Here is a 20706-nt window from a genome sequence, read left to right as displayed (position 1 = left end):
TGTACATTGTGAGGGTATATCAGACATAGCTACTAAAGCGTCAGAAAGCTCTGTATTTGTTCTAGCCCCAGAGCTGTCTCGCTTTCCTTGTAACCCTGGCAGTTTGGACAATACCTCTGTGAGGGTATGATTCATAACTGCCGCCATGTCTTGTAAGGTAAACGCATTGGACGCGCCAGCTGTACATGGCGTCACTTGCGCGGGAGATATAGGTTCTGACACATTGGGAGAGCTAGGTGGTTTAACCTCCCTTTTGTCAATCTGAGAAACCTCTGGTGATAAATCTTTAAATGCCATAATATGGTCTTTATAACTTATAGAAAGGTCAGTGCATTTGGTACACATTCTAAGAGGGGGTTCCACAATGGCTTCTAAACATAATGAACAAGTTGTTTCCTCTATGTCAGACATGTTTAACAGATTAGTAATGAGACCAGCAAGCTTGGAAAACACTTTAATAAAAGTGAAAAAGCAATTTAAACAAAAATGGTACTGTGCCTTTAAGAGGAAAAAAAACTACCACATAAACTGCAAAACAGTGTTAAAAAGTAGTAAACTCTACGAAATTTTTACAGTGTGTATAAGAGACTAAAGCAGTATTGCACCCACTTGCAAATGGATGATTAACCCCTTAGGCCCCAAACTGGATTAGAAAAACGGTAAAACCGTTAAAAAACAGTCAAACATACTGCCACAGCTCTGCTGTGGCTCCTACCTGCCCTTAAACACGTTTTTTTGCAGGAAAAAAACACTCTGTAGCGGTCCTAGATGCCAGAGGACTCCTTTAAGGAAGTTGGATGTCTCAGTCTGAATATCAACTGCGTATAAAGTGCGCAAAAATAGGCCCCTCCCACCATGCACTCAATGTCAGAGGGCCTTAAAAAAGTACTCCTAGGAGTAATCTAACAAGCCATGTGGAAAACTAGGCCCCAAATAAAGATTTATCACCCTCAGAGAAAAAAAAAAATTCTGTTAAGTTATGCAAATGTTTTTACACTAAGTAATATGAGAGTTAACATGAATATTACCCTTATCTTGTAAGCATGATCCCAGTCGTTGTTAAATCACTGTATCAGGCTTACCTCAAATATACCAGGCATTGTCAGAATTTTCTAGACCTTATCTCTCTAGAAAAAAATATACTGAACATACCTCAAGGCAGGTGATCTGCAAACCATCCCCCCAATTGAAATTTTCTTTTCATACTCTTCAGTTATGTGTGAGAACAGCAATGGACCTTAGTTACAAACCGCTAAGATCATCAACCTCCAGGCAGATTCTTCTTCCAATTTCTGCCTGAGAGTAAAACATTACAACGCCGGTACCGTTTAAAAATAACAAACTCTTGATTGAAGGTAAAAACTACACTAAGTTACCACATACCTCTTGATGCTTCCTTTCTTGTTGAGAGTTGCAAGAGAATGACTGAGGTTGGCAGTTAGGGGAGGAGCTATATAGACAGCTCTGCTGTGGGTGTCCTCTTGCAACTTCCTGTTGGGAAGGAGAATATCCCACAAGTAATGGATGAACCAGTGGACTGGATACACCTTTACAAGAGAAATAGGTCTGAAAGTTCCCTCCTTTAAGGAACTATAAACAGATTGGAATAGAATCCCAGACCTATCTGGGACTTCTATCACTCGCAGGTCGTAAAGATCCTGGACACAAAGTAAAAAAACCTCTCTCTTTATCTGGTCTACAGATAACCTTGAAAGAAGGAACTTGCCCTTGGTTGCAAAGGTTTTGAACTCTAATTTGTACCCCTGAGAAACAATGTCCACTGCCCAGGGAACCCGGAACATCCCGAACCCAGGCTTGAGCGAAAAAGGAAAGTCTGCCCCCTACAAGATCAGCTCCCGGATCAGGGGCAGACCCTTTGTGTTGACTTTGAGTCAGTAACAGGCTTCTTAGATTGCTTCCCCTTATTCCAAGACTGATTGGACTTCCAGGAGGACTTGGACTGTACCTGCTTGGAAGAGGAGGGGGAAGGCTTACCTGAAAAGTTTCGAAAGGAATGAAAAATTACTCAGACGACCTTTCTGCTTATTTCTCTTCATTTCTGAGGGAGAGTATGACCCTTTCCCCTCATAATATCAGAAATAATTTCAGCCAAACAAGGTCTTATAAGGAATTGACAAAAGCTTAGACGTAGATGACACATCTGCAAGGCTCTGAGTGCCAGAACAGCAAAGCCAGAAATCTTTGCTCCCAACTTAAAGGGACACTCAGGTTAAATTAAATGTTCATGATTCAGATACAGCATGTAATTTTAAACAACTTTCCAATTTACTTCTATTAAAAAAAATGTGCACAGTCTTTTATATTTACAATTTTTGAGTCACCAGATCCTACTGAGCATGTGCAAGAATTCACAGACTATACGTATATGCATTTGTGATTGGCTGATTGCTATCACATGGTACAAAGGGAGTGGAAATATACATAACTTTGAAATTTGTTATAAAAAAATCTACTACTCATTTGAAGTTCAGACTAAGTGCTATTGCATTGTCTTGTTATCTTGCATTTGTTGATTATGCAAATCTAATGTGTTGACTAGTCCTTTAATAATCTGTAAGGAAGCATCCGTGATAAAGGAATTGGCCAACTTCAAAGCCCTAATCCTATCCTGAATTTCTTCAAGAGGAGTATCAGTCTGAATAGAATCCGACAACGCATCAAACCAGTAAGCTGCCACACTAGTAACAGTAGCGATACACAACGCAGGCTGCCATTGCAAATCCTGGTTAACATACATCCTTTTGAGTAATGCCTCCAACTTCTTATCCATAGAATCCTTAAAAGAACAGCTATCCTCTATGGGAATAGTGATTCTCTTAGCCAAAGTGAAAACTGCTCCTTCTACCTTGGGAACCGTCTGCCAAGACTCCTTAATAGAATCAACTAGTGAAAACATCTTCTTAAAAATTTGAGCAGGGGAAAAAAGGAATCCCAGGTTATTCAGCTTACTAGACTTTTTAGGAGTGTCGACAGTCGAGTCAGAGTCATCCAAAGTGGCCAAAACCTCCTTAAGTAACAAATGAAGGTGCTCAATCTTAAACTTGAAGGATACAACCTTAGCATCAGAAGAAAGAGTAACACTATCTGAGTCTGAGATCTCACCCTCAGAAGCAACCAAAGAATCATCCCCCTCAGACCTCTGGGAGAGAACATTCGGAACAGACACCTGAGTCCGAAACCTCTCTCACAGATTCCTTAAAACTTCCTCTTGTGCTTTCCCTGCAATATTAGAAAGGCAAACAGCGCATCAGATACAGCAGAAGATATCGGAGAAGCAATGTCTTGTAATGTAACCCCAACCGGAGACAGAGGAAGCGCAGGGCACTGCATGTGCGGAAAACAATGTTTGGGACACTTGAGGAGAAAGCAGCGGCATCTCTTGAACAGGAGACCCCTGAACAGCATCCACCTTATATAATGGTGGCTCAGAATCAAAAAAAGTCTATCCCTGTAATTTAAAGTTCTATCAATACAAGGGGACAAAGGGATTGATGGTTCCACATTGGAAACAAAACACAAGGTACATGTAACATTTTGCCGGGCCTCTTGGTCTATCTTTACCCAAAACCACAACCAATTAAAGAAAAAAACTACTTTAATATTTCTCTCAAAAAATTTTTTACTGTCCCTTTAAAATTTTAAAATAACATTTTCTTTGACAGCAGCAACTTGTATACTTTTAAACAAAATGTTACTGCTATGGACATAAAAAGAAAATAAAGCCTCAGGCAACCCCTCACCTCAGCACTCTTTGCCGAGGTGCCTACCTGACCTGCCAGCAACCGGAGAAAAGGCTCTACAAGGACTTCCCAGAGCCGCAAACAACAAACCAAAGGCGAGCTGAACAGCATAGCAACGATCCGATCCGGAACTCCAAAGAGAGAGAAACCGAAAGGCGCACAATCTATTTGCCGCCTGCAACTAAAGCCCAGGCTAGTCGTTGGGGTACCCTAAAGTTCCTCACAGAACAAGCCCAGCCACCATTACCAAAATGCCGGCAACGAAAATAACTGACAAACAGCAGCAGCAAATAACACACAAAGCCCTAACACACAATAAAAATAAAAAACAGAGCCACAATAAAAATGCCTCTCCTCCAAGTCCCCAGTGCCTGCATCCACTGCCATTCATCCTATTACCCCAAATAGGACCCTTAAAATGTCCCAGAAAATCATTTAAGTGCCTAAATTCCTGAGCCCAGAAATTAAAGGCACTTACCAGAATTCACATCTGCCTGGCAGCAGGGCAGCACACCCGGTTTGAGAGACCTCCACCCTCTCATGGGCCTGTGGGGGAAAAAATTAAGACTGAATAAACCTATACAGGCTTCCAAAAGAAGGGCAGCAACAGATTGAGAGGTGCAGTGAGAATTATACCCCACAAGTTCCCAGATGCTCAAAAGCCACCACTGCTCTACTGACAAGACTGATATGGACTATAGCTAAATCCCCAAGAAGACAGAGCAAACCAGCCCTGCTTCAAAATAATAAACTCTTGATAGAAGAAACTTCTTTCAGACACCTAACATTACCACCTCCTTGCAACACAGGCAAAAATAATGACTGGGTGTTCTGGGTAGTGGAGTGATATTCAACAGCTTTTCTGAGGTGCTCTTTGCCTCCTCCTGCTGGCCAGGAGTGATATTCCCAACAGTAATTATGATGATCCGTGGACTCACCGTGTCATTAGAAAGAAATATAAAAAAAGTTATCCTATAACTTAAGCCATGGTTTACAAGGTGGTTTATTGTGTACCATAAAAAAGGGTTGGCTACCTTCCTTGCCCACTCGAAGGGGCCTGGTCAGAAACCTGACCTCATGAGTTTAGTTGTGATTTCAGCAAAATAATTTTGTCATTTTACGTGGGAGGCTGCGAAAAACAGCATAACTGACCATATTTCCTTGCCAAGCTCCCATGGGACAGATATCCAAGCTAGTACAGTATTAGGTTCTGTTTTTTACTTCTTTTTTATTTTTTAAAAAAATTGCATTTTTAATTGGGTTTGTCAACTCCTTTTTTTAAATAAATGCACTGTGACTCTTTTTTTATTCATAATAAAATCTTCCTTTATTATTTTTATACTTTGTCTAACATTTGATTCACCCTAACAAAGACTGGAAATAAGAGCATTGTATTTTTAAACAGATCATTTTGCCAAATTGTGTTTTGGGATTTTCAATCGGTTAGTCCAGGTTTCCCATATAATAATCTTAAAGTTGCGGCAGCAGACATAGTTTAGTATGGGTGGCATTAAAAGGGAGGTTGGACATTTTAAACAACTGAAATAAGTCACAGGCTTGCCTGTAGTTGTTAGACTGACAAACTGGTTGAGGTAGAAAGGGTTGGTTAACCCTTTCTGTGACAAACTGCTGACTGTTAAAGGGTTGGTTTAAATTCCCCAATAAGGATAAAAGTATTCTGGCTTTATAGCACAGACAACCAAGATAAGATAAAAAAACGAATTTAAAAAAGCGCAGGGATAAAATGTTTGATTAGAGATTTGGAGAGAAAATAATTCAACTATTGTGCTAAATAAGAGAGCTTTAAACATTCCCACTGAAAAACAGAATTTATGCTTACCTGATAAATTACTTTCTCTTACGGTGTATCCAGTCCACGGATTCATCCTTACTTGTGGGATATTCTCATTCCCTACAGGAAGTGGCAAAGAGAGCACACAGCAGAGCTGTCCATATAGCTCCGCCCCCCCCAGTCATTCGACCGACGGTTAGGAGAAAAAGGAGAAACCATAGAGTGCAGTGGTGACTGTAGTTTTACAAAAATAAATTTGAACCTGACTTAATTGCCAGGGTGGGCCGTGGACTGGATACACCGTAAGAGAAAGTAATTTATCAGGTAAGCACAAATTCTGTTTTCTCTTACATGGTGTATCCAGTCCACGGATTCATCCTTACTTGTGGGATACCAATACCAAAGCTTTAGGACACGGATGAAGGGAGGGCACAAGTCAGGTAACCTAAACGGAAGGCACCACTGCTTGCAAAACCTTTCTACCAAAAATAGCCTCCGAAGAAGCAAAAGTATCAAATTTGTAAAATTTGGCAAAAGTATGCAGTGAAGACCAAGTCGCTGCCTTACAAATCTGTTCAACAGAAGCCTCATTCTTGAAAGCCCATGTGGAAGCCACAGCTCTGGTGGAATGAGCTGTAATTGGTTCAGGAGGCTGCTGTCCAGCAGTCTCATAAGCCAATCGGATGATGCTTTTCAGCCAGAAGGAAAGAGGTAGCAGTCGCTTTCTGACCTCTCCTCTTACCAGAATAGACAACAAACAAAGATGATGTTTGTCTGAAATCTTTAGTTGCATTTAGATAGAATTTTAAAGCACAAACCACATCAAGATTGTGTAACAGTCGTTCCTTCTTAGAAACTGGATTAGGGCACAGAGAAGGAACAATGATTTCCTGGTTAATATTCTTATTAGAAACCACTTTTGGAAGGAAACCAGGTTTGGTAGGCAAAACAACCTTATCTGCATGGAACACCAGATAGGGTGAATTACACTGCAAAGCAGACAATTCTGAAACTCTTCGAGCAGAAGAAATAGCTACCAAAAACAAAACTTTCAAAGATAATAACTTAATATCTATGGAATGTAAAGGTTCAAACGGAACCCCTTGAAGAACTGAAAGAACTAGATTTAGACTCCATGGAGGAGCCACAGGTTTATAGACAGGCTTGATTCTAACTAGAGCCTGTGCAAACGCCTGAACGTCTGGAACTGCTGCCAGACGCTTGTGTAACAGGATAGACAGAGCAGATATCTGTCCCTTTAAGGAACTAGCTGACAATCCTTTCTCCAATCCTTCTTGGAGAAAAGACAATATCCTTGGAATCCTAATCTTACTCCACGAGTAACCCTTGGATTCACACCAACAAAGATATTTCCGCCATATCTTATGGTAAATTTTCCTGGTGACAGGCTTTCTGGCCTGGATCAGAGTATCTATAACCGATTCAGAGAACCCATGCTTAGCTAGAATTAAGCGTTCAATCTCCAAGCAGTCAGTTGCAGAGAAACTAGATTTGGATGCTTGAATGGACCCTGTATTAGAAGATCCTGCCTCAATGGCAGTTTCCATGGTGGAACCAATGACATGTCCACTAGGTCTGCATACCAAGTCCTGCGTGGCCACGCAGGCGCTATCAGAATTACCGAAGCCTTCTCCTGTTTGATTCTGGCTACTAGCCGAGGGAGAAGAGGAAACGGTGGAAAGACATAAGCTAGACTGAAGGACCAAGGCGCTACTAGAGCATCTATCAATGACGCCTTGGGATCCCTGGATCCGTAAAGGGGAAGTTTGGTGTTCTGACGGGACGCCATCAGATCCAATTCTGGAATGCCCCATAGCTGGGACAGCTGAGCAAAAACCTCCGGGTGGAGTTCCCACTCCCCCGGGTGAAAAGTCTGACGACTCAGGAAATCCGCCTCCCAGTTGTCTACTCCTGGGATGTGAATTGCAGATAGGTGGCAGGAGTGATCCTCCGCCCATTTGATGATCTTGGTTACTTCCTTCATTGCTAGGGAACTCTTTGTTCCTCCCTGATGATTGATGTACGCTACAGTCGTGATGTTGTCCGACTGAAATCTGATGAATTTGGCCTCCGCTAATTGAGGCCATGCCGGGAGCGTATTTAATATCGCTCTCAGTTCCAAAATGTTTATCGGGAGAAGAGTTTCTTCCCGAGACCATAGGCCCTGAGCTTTCAGGGAGTCCCAGACCGCACCCCAGCCTAACAGACTGGCATCGGTCGTGACTATGATCCACTCCGGTCTGTGGAAGAACATTCCCTGAGACAGGTGATCCTGAGACAACCACCAGAGAAGAGAGAGTCTCTGGTTTTCTGGTCCATTTGCATTTGAGGAGACAAATCTGCATAATCCCCATTCCACTGTTTGAGCATGCACAGTTGTAGTGGTCTGAGATGAATTCGGGCAAAAGGGACAACGTCCATTGCCGCAACCATTAATCCGATTACCTCCATGCACTGAGCCACAGAAGGCCGAGGAAAAGAATGAAGAACTCGGCAAGTAGTTAAAAGCTTTGACTTCCTGAACTCTGTCAGAAATATTTTCATTTCTACCGAGTCTATTAGTGTTCCCAGGAAGGGAATCCTTGTGAGCGGGGACAGAGAACTCTTTTCTACGTTCACCTTCCACCCGTGAGACCTTAGAAAGGCCAGAACAATGTCCGTATGAGCCTTGGCTCTGTGAAAAGACGAAGCCTGTATTAAGATGTCATCTAGGTAAGGTGCTACTGCAATGCCCCGCGGTCTTAGTACCGCTAGAAGGGACCCTAGCACCTTTGTGAAAATTCTGGGAGCGGTGGCCAACCCGAAAGGAAGGGCCACAAACTGATAATGCGTGTCCAGAAAGACGAACCTTAGGAACTGATGATGATCTTTGTGGATAGGAATATGTAGGTATGCATCCTTTAGATCCACGGTAGTCATATATTGACCTTCCTGGATCATTGGTAAGATTGTCCGAATGGTTTCCATTCTGAAAGATGGAACTCTGAGGAATTTGTTAGAATTTTTAGATCCAGGATTGGCCTGAAAGTTCCTTCCTTTTTGGGAACTACAAACAGGTTTAAGTAAAATCCCAGACCTTGTTCTGCAATTGGAACTGGGTGTATCACTCCCATCTTTAGAAGATCTTCTACACAGCGTAAGAACGCCTGTTTCTTTGTCTGGTCTGAAGACAAACGAGAAATGTGGAACCTTCCCCTTGGGGGAGAGTCCTTGAATTCTAGAAGATACCCCTGAGCAACAATTTCTAATGCCCAGGGGTCTGGAACATCTCTTGCCCAAGCCTGAGCAAAGAGAGAAAGTCTGCCCCCGACCAGATACGGTCCCGGATCGGGGGCTACCCCTTCATGCTGTCTTGGTAGCAGCCGCAGGCTTCTTGGCCTGTCTACCCTTGTTCCAGCCCTGCAAAGGCTTCCAGGTTGCTTTGGGCTGGGAAGCGTTACCCTCTTGCTTTGCGGTTGCAGAGGTTGAAGCAGGTCCGCTCCTGAAGTTGCAAAAGGAGCGAAAATTAGCCTTGTTTTTGGCCTTAAACGGTCTATCTTGTGGAAGGGCATGGTCCTTTCCCCCAGTGATATCCGAAATAATTTCTTTCAACTCCGGGCCGAAAAGGGTCTTTCCCTTGAAAGGAATATTTAATAGTTTTGTTTTAGACGACACGTCAGCCGACCACAATTTGAGCCAAAGCGCTCTTTGCGCCATAATGGCAAAACCAGAATTTTTTGCCGCTAACTTAGCTAATTGGAAAGCGGCATCTGTGATAAAAGAATTAGCCAGCTTTAGAGCATGAATTCTATCCATGACTTCGTCATATGAAGTCTCCCTCTGGAGCGACTCCTCCAGTGCCTAAAACCAAAAAGCCGCTGCAGTAGTTACAGGAATAATGCAGGCAATTGGTTGAAGAAGGAAACCTTGCTGAACAAATATTTTCTTTAGCAAACCTTCTAATTTTTTATCCATAGGATCTTTGAAAGCACAACTGTCTTCTATTGGTATGGTTGTGCGCTTGGCTAGTGTGGAAACTGCTCCCTCTACCTTAGGGACCGTCTGCCACGCGTCCCGCCTGGGGTCAGTTATGGGGAACATTTTCTTAAAGATAGGGGGGGACAAAAGGTACACCTGGTCTCTCCCACTCCCTAGTCACAATATCCGCCACCCTCTTAGGGATCGGAAACGCATCAGCGTATACAGGGACTTCTAGAAACTTGTCCATTTTACACAATTTTTCTGGGACCACCATGGGGTCACAATCATCCAGCGTAGCTAAAACCTCCTTAAGCAGTACGCGGAGGTGTTCCAGCTTAAATTTAAACGCTAAGGAATCTGATTCTGCACGCTGAGAAACCTTTCATGTGTCAGAAATTTCTCCCTCAGACAGTACATCCCTCACTGCCACTTCAGAGTGTTGTGAGGGTACAACAGATAAATCATCCAAAACTTCTGATTGCTCATCCTCTGTTCTTAAAACTGAGCTATCACGCTTTTTAGGAAAAACTGGCAGTTTGGATAGAAATGCCGCAAGGGAATTATCCATGACTGCTGCTAATTGTTGTAAGGTAATAGGGCCCAATGCGCTAGAGGTACTAGGCATCGCTTGCGCAGGCGTAACTGGTGTCGACACATGGGGAGAGGAAGGAGCACTATCCTCGTTACCTTCCATTAAAGAATCATCTTGGGCTACATTTTTAAGTGTCACTGCATGGTCTTTAAAATGTTTAGATACCTTAGCACACTTTAAACACAAATGTAAAGGGGGTACCGCCATGGCTATTAAACACATAGAACAAGGTCTATCTGTAGGCTCAGACATGTTAAACAGACTTAGACAGCACTCAAATCAAGTAAAATACAATTTTTGAAAAAAATCTCCAAATCATCCAATCTTTATGAAATTTTCACCATATGATCCTAATGCTTTTAAATGATTGCACAGTAAATTTCAAGTCAATTAACCCCTTACTGCCCAAACCGGAGCAAATTAAAGCTGGCAACCGGTTAGCGTAGCACCATGCCACAGTCTCAGCTGTGGCCCTACCTTCCTTGGCGATTAGTTTTAAATCGAAAATAAGCCTCTCTGAAGTCCTCAAGTAATCTCTGGACTCTTCACATGGAGCTGCATGAAGCTGTCTGTAAAATCAACTTCGCAACTGAGGCGCGAATTTCAGGTCCCCTCCCTCTTCACTCTGGGGATGTGGGGCCTTCCCAAGCCAAAATAGGTGTCTAAATAGATGCCATGCGGAATAAACCCCCAAAAAAGTGTTTAAAATGTAATATAAACTTGTATAAATATCAGATTTTTGTAAAAAAAATAATCGATTGCCCCTTAACAATGTCCACCAGTATTTGAGCCCTTTCAAATAAGCCTTCCTTCTATACTAAGTCTCAGAATATGGCTTACCTTTCCCACATGGGGATTCTTGTCAGTCTTCTAGCATTACTAAGTCTTGACTAGAAAAAATGACTGAAACATACCTCAAAGCAGTTAAGCCTGCAAACTGTTCCCCCCAACTGAAGTTTTCTGATGCTCAAAAGTCCTGTGTGGGAACAGCAGTGGATTTTAGTTACAACATGCTAAAATCATTTTCCTCTCAGCAGAAATCTTCATCACTTTCTGCCACAGAGTAAATAGTACAAACCGGCACTATTTTAAAATAACAAACTTTTGATTGAAGAAATAAAAACTACAAATCTAACACCACATTCACTTTACCCTCCCGTGGAGATGCTACTTGTTAGAGCGGCAAAGAGAATGACTGGTGGGGGGCAGAGCCTGAGGGGGAGCTATATGGATAGCTCTGCTGTGTGCTCTCTTTGCCACTTCCTGTAGGGAATGAGAAAATCCCACAAGTAAGGATGAATCCGTGGACTGGATACACCATGTAAGAGAAAGGGGACTCATACCGGCACTGAAAAAGTTTTATTTTGTAGTAGTTCAAGCAATAATAAGATATGCTGTGTGATAAATTACAGCAGACGTAGTAAACAAGACGTCCTATGCACGTGAATCTACTTAAAAGCTAAAACTCACCTGCTGAATGATTTTAGAGTCTTTTTGAACATTTTCTCTTGGAGGCACTTTGCCAAATAACTTCCAGCCAGGCGCGCTCAGGGATGGAGTTTTGAGTTCCTTTGATCTTTTAGAAAAAAAGTTCCTGCAAAGACAGAAAACATTTCCTTTTTAAATTTAAGACATGCCCCAAACATCTGCTCCTATATAGGTTTGCCAGCTGTTCTCCACAAAAATACTGCACATTCTGTTGGTGACTGAGCACAGTTTATGGGGGGGGGTCACATATTGCTGAACACAAGCTCTACATCAGCCCTTACTCTTGAACCTACAATATATATATTTCACAACTAAGCAGTTATTTTACCACTTGGCTGCAAGTAACATACAAATCATTAATTGTCTTCAGCTGCCAGTAACACACAAACAGAAGTGATTTTACTCTCTTGCCTGGCAAATACTTATTTCTGTTCTATATTTGTAATGCGTTTAGGCATATATGGCCTTTCTCAGCCAACACTCAAGAACAAAAAATTTTTTTAAAAAGTTAAATGTCAAGTATTATTGTGATGATTTTACTAGACAGCCTGCTTAGAGTACAGCCTGGTAAAGTACTTGACTGTCCATTTGAATACTATACACCTGGCAACCCTACTCCTTTATGAGACAATACAATGAGTCTGCTCTTCTGAAATAAAACATTTTCTAAGTGACATTCTGTCAGAGCTTAAAAAGTCAACATATGAAACAAAAATCCCAACTGTCAGAATGTTTATTTTAATAAAGCTAATCTTATAATATTGTCTTCATTTGTATTGTTTAATAAAATTTAAAATGACTACAATAAGTATAAAATTTGTATTTTATTACTCAGTCATATTACAGGTAGAAAACCCTTGATCCAAACTGCTTAGGACTGGAAAGAAAAAAAAACAGAATTTATGCTTACCTGATAAATTACTTTCTCCAACGGTGTGTCCGGTCCACGCCGTCATCCATAACTTGTGGGAATATTCTCTTCCCCAACAGGAAATGGCAAAGAGCACAGCAAAAGCTGTCCATATAGTCCCTCCTAGGCTCCGCCCACCCCAGTCATTCGACCGACTGACAGGAGAAAAAAACAGGAGAAACCATAAGGTGCCGTGGTGACTGTAGTTAAAGAAAGAAATTCATCAAACCTGATTAAAAAAAAAAAAAACAGGGCGGGCCGTGGCCCGGACACACCGTTGGAGAAAGTAATTTATCAGGTAAGCATAAATTCTGTTTTCTCCAACATTGGTGTGTCCGGTCCACGGCGTCATCCATAACTTGTGGGAACCAATACCAAAGCCTTAGGACACGGATGAAGGGAGGGAGCCAATCAGGTTACCTAAACAGAAGGCACCACGGCTTGCAAAACCTTTCTCCCAAAAATAGCCCCCGAAGAAGCATAAGTATCAAATTTGTAGAATTTGGCAAAAGTGTGCAGGGAAGACCAAGGTCGCTGCCTTACATATCTGATCAACAGAAGCCTCGTTCTTGAAGGCCCATGTGGAAGCCACAGCCCTAGTAGAGTGAGCTGTGATGCGCTCAGGAGGCTGCCGTCCGGCAGTCTCGTAAGCCAATCGGATGATGCTTTTCAGCCAAAAGGAAAGAGAGGTAGCAGTAGCTTTTTGACCTCTCCTCTTGCCAGAATAAACGACAAACAGAGAAAACGTTTGTCTGAAATCCTTCGTTGCTTCTAAATAGAACTTTAAAGCACGAACTACATCTAAATTGTGTAACAAACGTTCCTTCTTTGAAACTGGATTCGGACACAAAGAAGGCACAACTATTTCCTGGTTTATATTCTTGTTGGAAACAACCTTTGGAAGGAAACCAGATTTAGTATGCAAAACAACCTTATCTGAATGGAACACCAGATAGGGCGGATTATACTGCAAAGCAGATAACTCAGAAACTCTTCTAGCAGAAGAAATAGCAACCAAAAACTGAACTTTCCCAGATAACATCTTGATATCTATAGAATGTAGAGGTTCAAACGGAACCCCTTGAAGAACTGAAAGAACTAAATTCAGACTCCAGGGAGGAGTCAAAGGTCTGTAAACAGGCTTGATCCTGACCAAAGCCTGAACAAAAGCTTGAACATCAAGTACAGCTGCCAGTCGTTTGTGTAACAAGACAGATAAAGCATAAATCTGTCCCTTTAGAGAACTCGCTGATAATCCCTTATCCAAACCTTCTTGGAGAAAGGAAAGAATCCTAGGAATTTTGATTTTACTCCATGAGAATCCCTTGGATTCACACCAACAGATATATCTTTTCCATATTTTATGGTAAATTTTTCTAGTTACAGGTTTTCTGGCTTGTACCAGAGTATCTATTACAGAATCCGAAAACCCAAGCTTAGATAAAATCAAGCGTTCAATTTCCAAGCCGTCAGCTGGAGGGAAACTAGATTTGGATATTCGAATGGACCTTGTACTAGAAGATCCTGTCTCAAAGGTAGCTTCCATGGTGGAGCCGATGACATATTCACCAGGTCTGCATACCAAGTCCTGCGTGGCCACGCAGGAGCTATCAAGATCACCGAGGCCCTCTCCTGCTTGATCCTGGCTACCAGCCTGGGAATGAGAGGAAACGGTGGAAAAACATAAGCTAGGTTGAAGGTCCAAGGCGCTACTAATGCATCCACTAGAGTCGCCTTGGGATCCCTGGATCTGGACCCGTAGCAAGGAACCTTGAAGTTCTGACGAGACGCCATCAGATCCATGTCTGGAATGCCCCATAATGGAGTCAACTGGGCAAATATATCCGGGTGGAGTTCCCACTCCCCCGGATGGAATGTCTGACGACTCAGATAATCCGCCTCCCAGTTTTCCACTCCTGGGATGTGGATCGCAGATAGGTGGCAGGTGTGATCCTCCGCCCATTTTATGATTTTGGTCATTTCTCTCATCGCCAGGGAACTCCTTGTTCCCCCCTGATGGTTGATGTAAGCAACAATCGTCATGTTGTCTGATTGGAATCTTATGAATCTGGCCCTTGCTAGTTGAGGCCAAGCCCTGAGAGTATTGAATATCGCTCTCAGTTCCAGAATGTTTAATCGGGAGAAGAGACTCTTCCCGAGACCATAGCCCCTGAGCTTTCAGGGAGTTCCAGACCGCGCCCCAGCCCACTAGACTGGCGTCGGTCGTGACGATGACCCACTCTGGTCTGCGGAAGCTCATTCCCTGGGACAGGTGATCCTGGGTTAGCCACCAACGGAGTGAGTCTCTGGTCTTCTGATCTACTTGAATCACTGGAGACAAGTCTGTATAGTCCCCATTCCACTGTTTCAGCATGCACAGTTGTAATGGTCTTAGATTAATTCGCGCAAAAGGAACTATGTCCATTGCTGCAACCATCAACCCTACTACTTCCATGCACTGAGCTATGGAAGGTCGTGGAACAGAGTGAAGAACTTGACAAGCGTTTAGAAGCTTCGACTTTCTGACATCTGTCAGGAAAATCTTCATTTCTAAAGAATCTATTATTGTCCCCAAGAAAGGAACTCTTGTCGACGGAGACAGGGAACTTTTTTCTAATGTTCACTTTCCATCCGTGAGATCTGAGAAAGGCCAGAACGAACGATGTCTGTGTGAGCCTTTGCCTTTGAAAGAGACGACGCTTGTATCAGAATGTCGTCCAAGTAAGGTGCCACTGCAATGCCCCTTGGTCTTAGAACCGCTAGAAGGGACCCGAGTACCTTTGTGAAAATCCTTGGAGCAGTGGCTAGCCCGAATGGGAGAGCCACAAACTGGTAATGTTTGTCCAGAAAGGCGAACCTTAGGAACTGATGATGATCTTTGTGGATAGGAATATGTAGATACGCATCCTTTAGATCCAAGGTAGTCATAAATTGACCCTCCTGGATTGTAGGTAAAATCGTTCGAATGGTTTCCATTTTGAACGATGGCACTCTAAGAAATTTGTTTAGGAACTTTAAATCCAGAATTCGTCTGAAAGTTCCCTCTTTTTTGGGAACCACAAACAGATTTGAGTAAAACCCCATTCCTTGTTCCACAGTTGGAACTGGGTGTATCACTCCCATTTTTAACAGGTCTTCTACACAATGTAAGAATGCCTGTCTCTTTATTTGGTTTGAGGATAAGTGAGACATGTGGAACCTTCCCCTTGGGGGTAGTTCCTTGAATTCCAAAAGATAACCCTGAGAAACTATTTTTAGTGCCCAGGGATCCTGAACATCTCTTGCCCAAGCCTGAGCGAAGAGAGAGAGTCTGCCCCCTACTAGATCCGGTCCCGGATCGGGGGCTACTCCTTCATGCTGTCTTGTCAGCAGCAGGTTTCTTGGCCTGCTTACCCTTGTTCCAGCCTTGCATCGGTTTCCAAGCTGGTTTGGTTTGCGAAGCATTACCCTCTTGTCTAGAGGCTGCAGAGTTGGAGGCCGGCCCGTTCCTGAAATTGCGAAAGGAACGAAAATTAGACTTATTCTTGGCTTTGAAAGGCCTATCTTGTGGGAGGGCATGGCCCTTACCCCCAGTGATGTCTGAGATAATCTCTTTCAATTCTGGCCCAAAAAGAGTTTTACCCTTGAAAGGGATATTAAGCAATTTTGTCTTGGAAGATACATCCGCTGACCAAGACTTTAGCCAGAGCGCTCTGCGCGCCACAATTGCAAACCCAGAATTTTTCGCCGCTAATCTAGCTAACTGCAAAGCGGCATCTAAAATAAAAGAATTCGCTAACTTAAGTGCGTGAACCCTGTCCATAACCTCCTCATACGGAGTCTCTCTACTGAGCGACTTTTCTAGTTCTTCGAACCAGAACCACGCTGCTGTAGTGACAGGAATAATGCACGAAATAGGTTGCAGGAGGTAACCTTGCTGTACAAAAATCTTTTTAAGCAAACCCTCCAATTTTTTATCCATAGGATCTTTGAAAGCACAATTATCCTCAATAGGAATAGTAGTGCGCTTGGCTAGTGTAGAAACTGCCCCCTCGACTTTGGGGACTGTCTGCCATAAGTCCTTTCTGGGGTCGACCATAGGAAATAATTTCTTAAATATAGGAGGAGGAACAAAAGGTATGCCGGGCTTCTCCCACTCCTTATTCACTATGTCCGCCACCCGCTTGGGTATAGGAAAAGCGTCGGGGTGCACCGGAACCTCTAGGAATTTGTCCATCTTGCACAGTTTTTCAGGAATGACCAGGTTGTCACAATCATCCAGAGTAGATAACACCTCCTTAAGCAGTGCGCGGAGATGCTCTAATTTAAATTTAAATGTCACAACATCAGGTTCTGCCTGTTGAGAAATTCTACCTGAATCTGAAATTTCCCCATCTGACAAAACCTCCCTCACGGCCCCTTCAGATTGGTGTGAGGGTATGACAGAGCAATTATCATCAGCGCCCTCCTGCTCTACAGTGTTTAAAACAGAGCAATCGCGCTTTCTCTGATATGCAGGCATTTTGGATAAAATATTTGCTATGGAGTTATCCATTACTGCCGTCAATTGTTGCATAGTAATAAGCATTGGCGCGCTAGAAGTACTAGGGGCCTCCTGCGTGGGCAAAACTGGTGTAGACACAGAAGGAGATGATGTAGAACTATGTCTACTCCCTTCATCTGATGAATCATCTTGGGCAATTTCATTATCTGTGGCAGTACTGTCCTTACTTTGTTTGGACGCTATGGCACAATTATCACACAATTTTGAAGGGGGAGACACATTGGCTTCCATACATACAGAACATAGCTTATCTGAAGGCACAGACATGTTAAACAGGCTTAAACTTGTCAATAAAGTACAAAAACCGTTTTCAAACAAAACCGTTACTGTCTCTTTAAATTTTAAACAGTGCACACTTTATTACTGAATATATGAAAAACTATGAAGGAATTGTTCAAATTTAACCAAATTTTCACCACAGTGTCTTAAAGCATTCAAAGCATTGCACCCCGAATTTGAGACCTTTAACCCTTAAAATGAAGAAACCGGAGCCGGTTACAGTTTTAACCACTCTACAGTCCCAGCTACAGCCTTTGCTGCGACTTTACCAAACCCAGGGGGTATACAATACCAAATGAAGCCTTCTAGGAACCTTTTCAAATACTTTCAGAGCCACACACATGCAGCTGCATGTCCTGCTCTCAAAAGAAACTGCGCAGTAATGGCGCGAAAATGAGGCTCAGCCTACTACAGGGAAGGCCCTTCCTGACTGAAAAGGTGTCTAAACCAGTGCCTGACGTTAAAAAAATGTTCCCCAAATTTTATAAGTGTGAATATCAACATCAATCCTTATAAAAAGCCCAAATAAAGCAATCGATCTTGCCCATAAAAATGTCTACCAGTTTTATAGCCCACATTAAGACTTTTATTCTGTTTGTTTTAGACTAAGAAAATGGCTTACCGGTCCCCATGAGGGGAAATGACAGCCTTCCAGCATTACACAGTCTTGTTAGAAAAATGGCTAGTCATACCTTAAGCAGAAAAGTCTGCTAACTGTTTCCCCCAACTGAAGTTATTTCATCTCAACAGTCCTATGTGGAAACAGCAAACGATTTTAGTTACTGCTGCTAAAATCATATTCCTCTCACAAACAGAACTCTTCATCTTTTTCTGTTTCAGAGTAAATAGTACATACCAGCACTATTTTAAAATAACAAACTCTTGATAGTAGAATAAAAAACTACAACTAATCACCACATACTCTTCACCATCTCCGTGGAGATGTTGCCTGTGCAACGGCAAAGAGAATGACTGGGGTGGGCGGAGCCTAGGAGGGACTATATGGACAGCTTTTGCTGTGCTCTTTGCCATTTCCTGTTGGGGAAGAGAATATTCCCACAAGTTATGGATGACGCCGTGGACCGGACACACCAATGTTGGAGAAAAAAGGTATGGATTTCGGAATGGTATGGTTTTAAAATATTTGCATCTGTAAAAATGGGATGGGACCAAGTGTAAATAACATCTTATGTCATTTAGGCAATATTTACATGTAATAATACAGCGTATAAAATGACAAACTACTTTTATGTTGCATGTAAATACCTTTGTATTAGGGCTGTGCAATAAGAAAAAAAATATATGTTTTGATGAAATATTGCGATTTTTTTAAATTATAATAATTTTTTCAACATACATTTATTCTTATTATATATCTGATTCCCATAGCAAAACACCCCTTCCAAGTCCCACACCTAATGGCAAATAGAAAGACTCATGGAACAGCAGGCCAAAAAAAAGACAACCAGGAAAATAGGGCAGTAGTCAAGCATACTGTAGGTGTCAGATATCTTGTCAGTAAACACACCAGTCAGATATGTACACACAGGAACACACTTTAGGTAGCAGTTAAATTACCTTTAAAAAGCTACAGTAGCTCACAAAAGTGAGTACACCGTTCACATTTTTGTAAATATTTTATTATATCTTTTCATGCGACAACACTGAAGAAATGACATTTTGCTACAATGTAAAGTAGTGAGTGTACAGCCTGTATAACAGTGTAAATTTGCTGTCCCCTCAAAATAACTCAGCACACAGCCATTAAGGTCTAAACCGTTGGCAACAAAAGTGAGTACACCCCTAAGTGGAAATGTCCAAATTGGGCCCAATTAGTCATTTTCCCTCCCGGTGTCATGTGACTCAGTGTTACAAGGTCTCAGGTGTGAATGGGGAGCAGGTGTGTTAAATTTGGTGTTATCGCTCTCACACTGGTCACTGGAAGTTCAACATGGCACATCATGGCAAAGAACTCTGGGGATCTGAAAAAAATAGTTGTTGCTCTACATAAAGATGGCCCAGGCTATAAGAAGATTGCCAAGACCCTAAAACTGAGCTGCAGCATGGTGGGCAAGACCATACAGCGGTTTCACAGGAGACGTTCCACTCAGAACAGGCCTCATTATGGTCGACCAAAGAAGTTGAGTGCCCATGCTCAGTGTCATATGCAGAGGTTGTCTTTGAGAAAAAGACGTATGAGTGCTGCCAGCATTGCTGCAGATGAAGGGGTGGGTCGTCAGCCTGTCAGTGCTCATACCATATGCTGCACACTGCATCAAATTGGTCTGCATGGCTGTCGTCCCAGAAGGAAGCCTCTTCTAAAGATGATGCACAAGAAAGCCTGCAAACAGTTTGCTGAAGACAAGCAGACTAAGGACATGGATTACTGGAACCATGTCCTGTGGTCCGATGAGACCAAGATAAACTTATTTGGTTCAGATGGTGTCAAGCGTGTGTGGCGGCAACCAGGTGAGGAGTACAAAGACAAGTGTGTCTTGCCTACAGTCAAGCATGGTGGTGGGAGTGTCATGGTCTGGGCCTGAATGAGTGCTGTCGGCACTGGGGAGCAACAGTTCATTGAGGGAACCATGAATGCCAAAATGTACATTCACATACTTAGCAGGGCATAATCCCCTCCCTTCGGAGACTGGGCCGCAGGGCAGTATATTCCAACATGATAACGACCCCAAACACACCTCCAAGACGACCACTGCCTTGCTAAAGAAGCCAAGGGTAAAGGTGATGGACTGGCCAAGCATGTCTCCAGACCTAAACCCTATTGAGCATCTGTGGGGCATCCTCAAATGGAAGCTGGGGGAGCACAAGGTCTCTAACATCCACCTGCTCTGTGATGTTGCCATGGAGGAGTGGAAGAGGACTCCAGTGGCAACCTGTGAAGCTCTGGTGAACTCCATGCAAAAGAGGGTTAAGGCAGTGCTGGAAAATAATGGTGGCCACACAAAATATTGACACTTTGGGCCTAATTTGGACATTTCCATTTAGGGGTGTATTCACTTTTGTTGCCAACAGTTTAGACATTAATACTGTGTGTTGAGTTATTTTGAAGGGACAGCAGATTTACGCTGTTATACAGGCTGTACACTCACTACTTTATATTGTAGCAAAGTGTCATTTCTTCAGTGTTGTCACATGAAAAGATATAATAAAATATTTACAAAAATGTGAGCGGTGTACTCACTTTTGTGAGATACCGTAAATTTCATTTGGGTTACAAATTCTGTTATGCCTGATATTTTGTCAACACACACACCACACATATAAACAGACACATACAAACACATTCACCACTCACACCACACAAAAACACACACACAAACAAACACCACACATATAAACAGA

At 42.6% G+C, this 20706-nt stretch overlaps 1 protein-coding gene across 1 annotated transcript in view; it reads right to left on the bottom strand.

The window, feature by feature from the left end:
- Positions 1-20706, bottom strand: part of LOC128640089 (TBC1 domain family member 12) — a 483074-nt gene that overhangs the window by 254940 nt on the left and 207428 nt on the right. Inside the window, exon 2 of the mRNA XM_053692423.1 lies at positions 11597-11720. Within this exon, the coding sequence (XP_053548398.1) occupies positions 11597-11720 (124 nt within the window). The remainder of the gene's footprint in view (positions 1-11596; positions 11721-20706) is intronic.

The sequence above is a fragment of the Bombina bombina genome, chromosome 9 (assembly GCF_027579735.1).
Source record: "Bombina bombina isolate aBomBom1 chromosome 9, aBomBom1.pri, whole genome shotgun sequence".
Lineage (NCBI taxonomy): Eukaryota > Metazoa > Chordata > Amphibia > Anura > Bombinatoridae > Bombina > Bombina bombina.
This window is presented reverse-complemented; position numbering and strand designations above follow the sequence as displayed.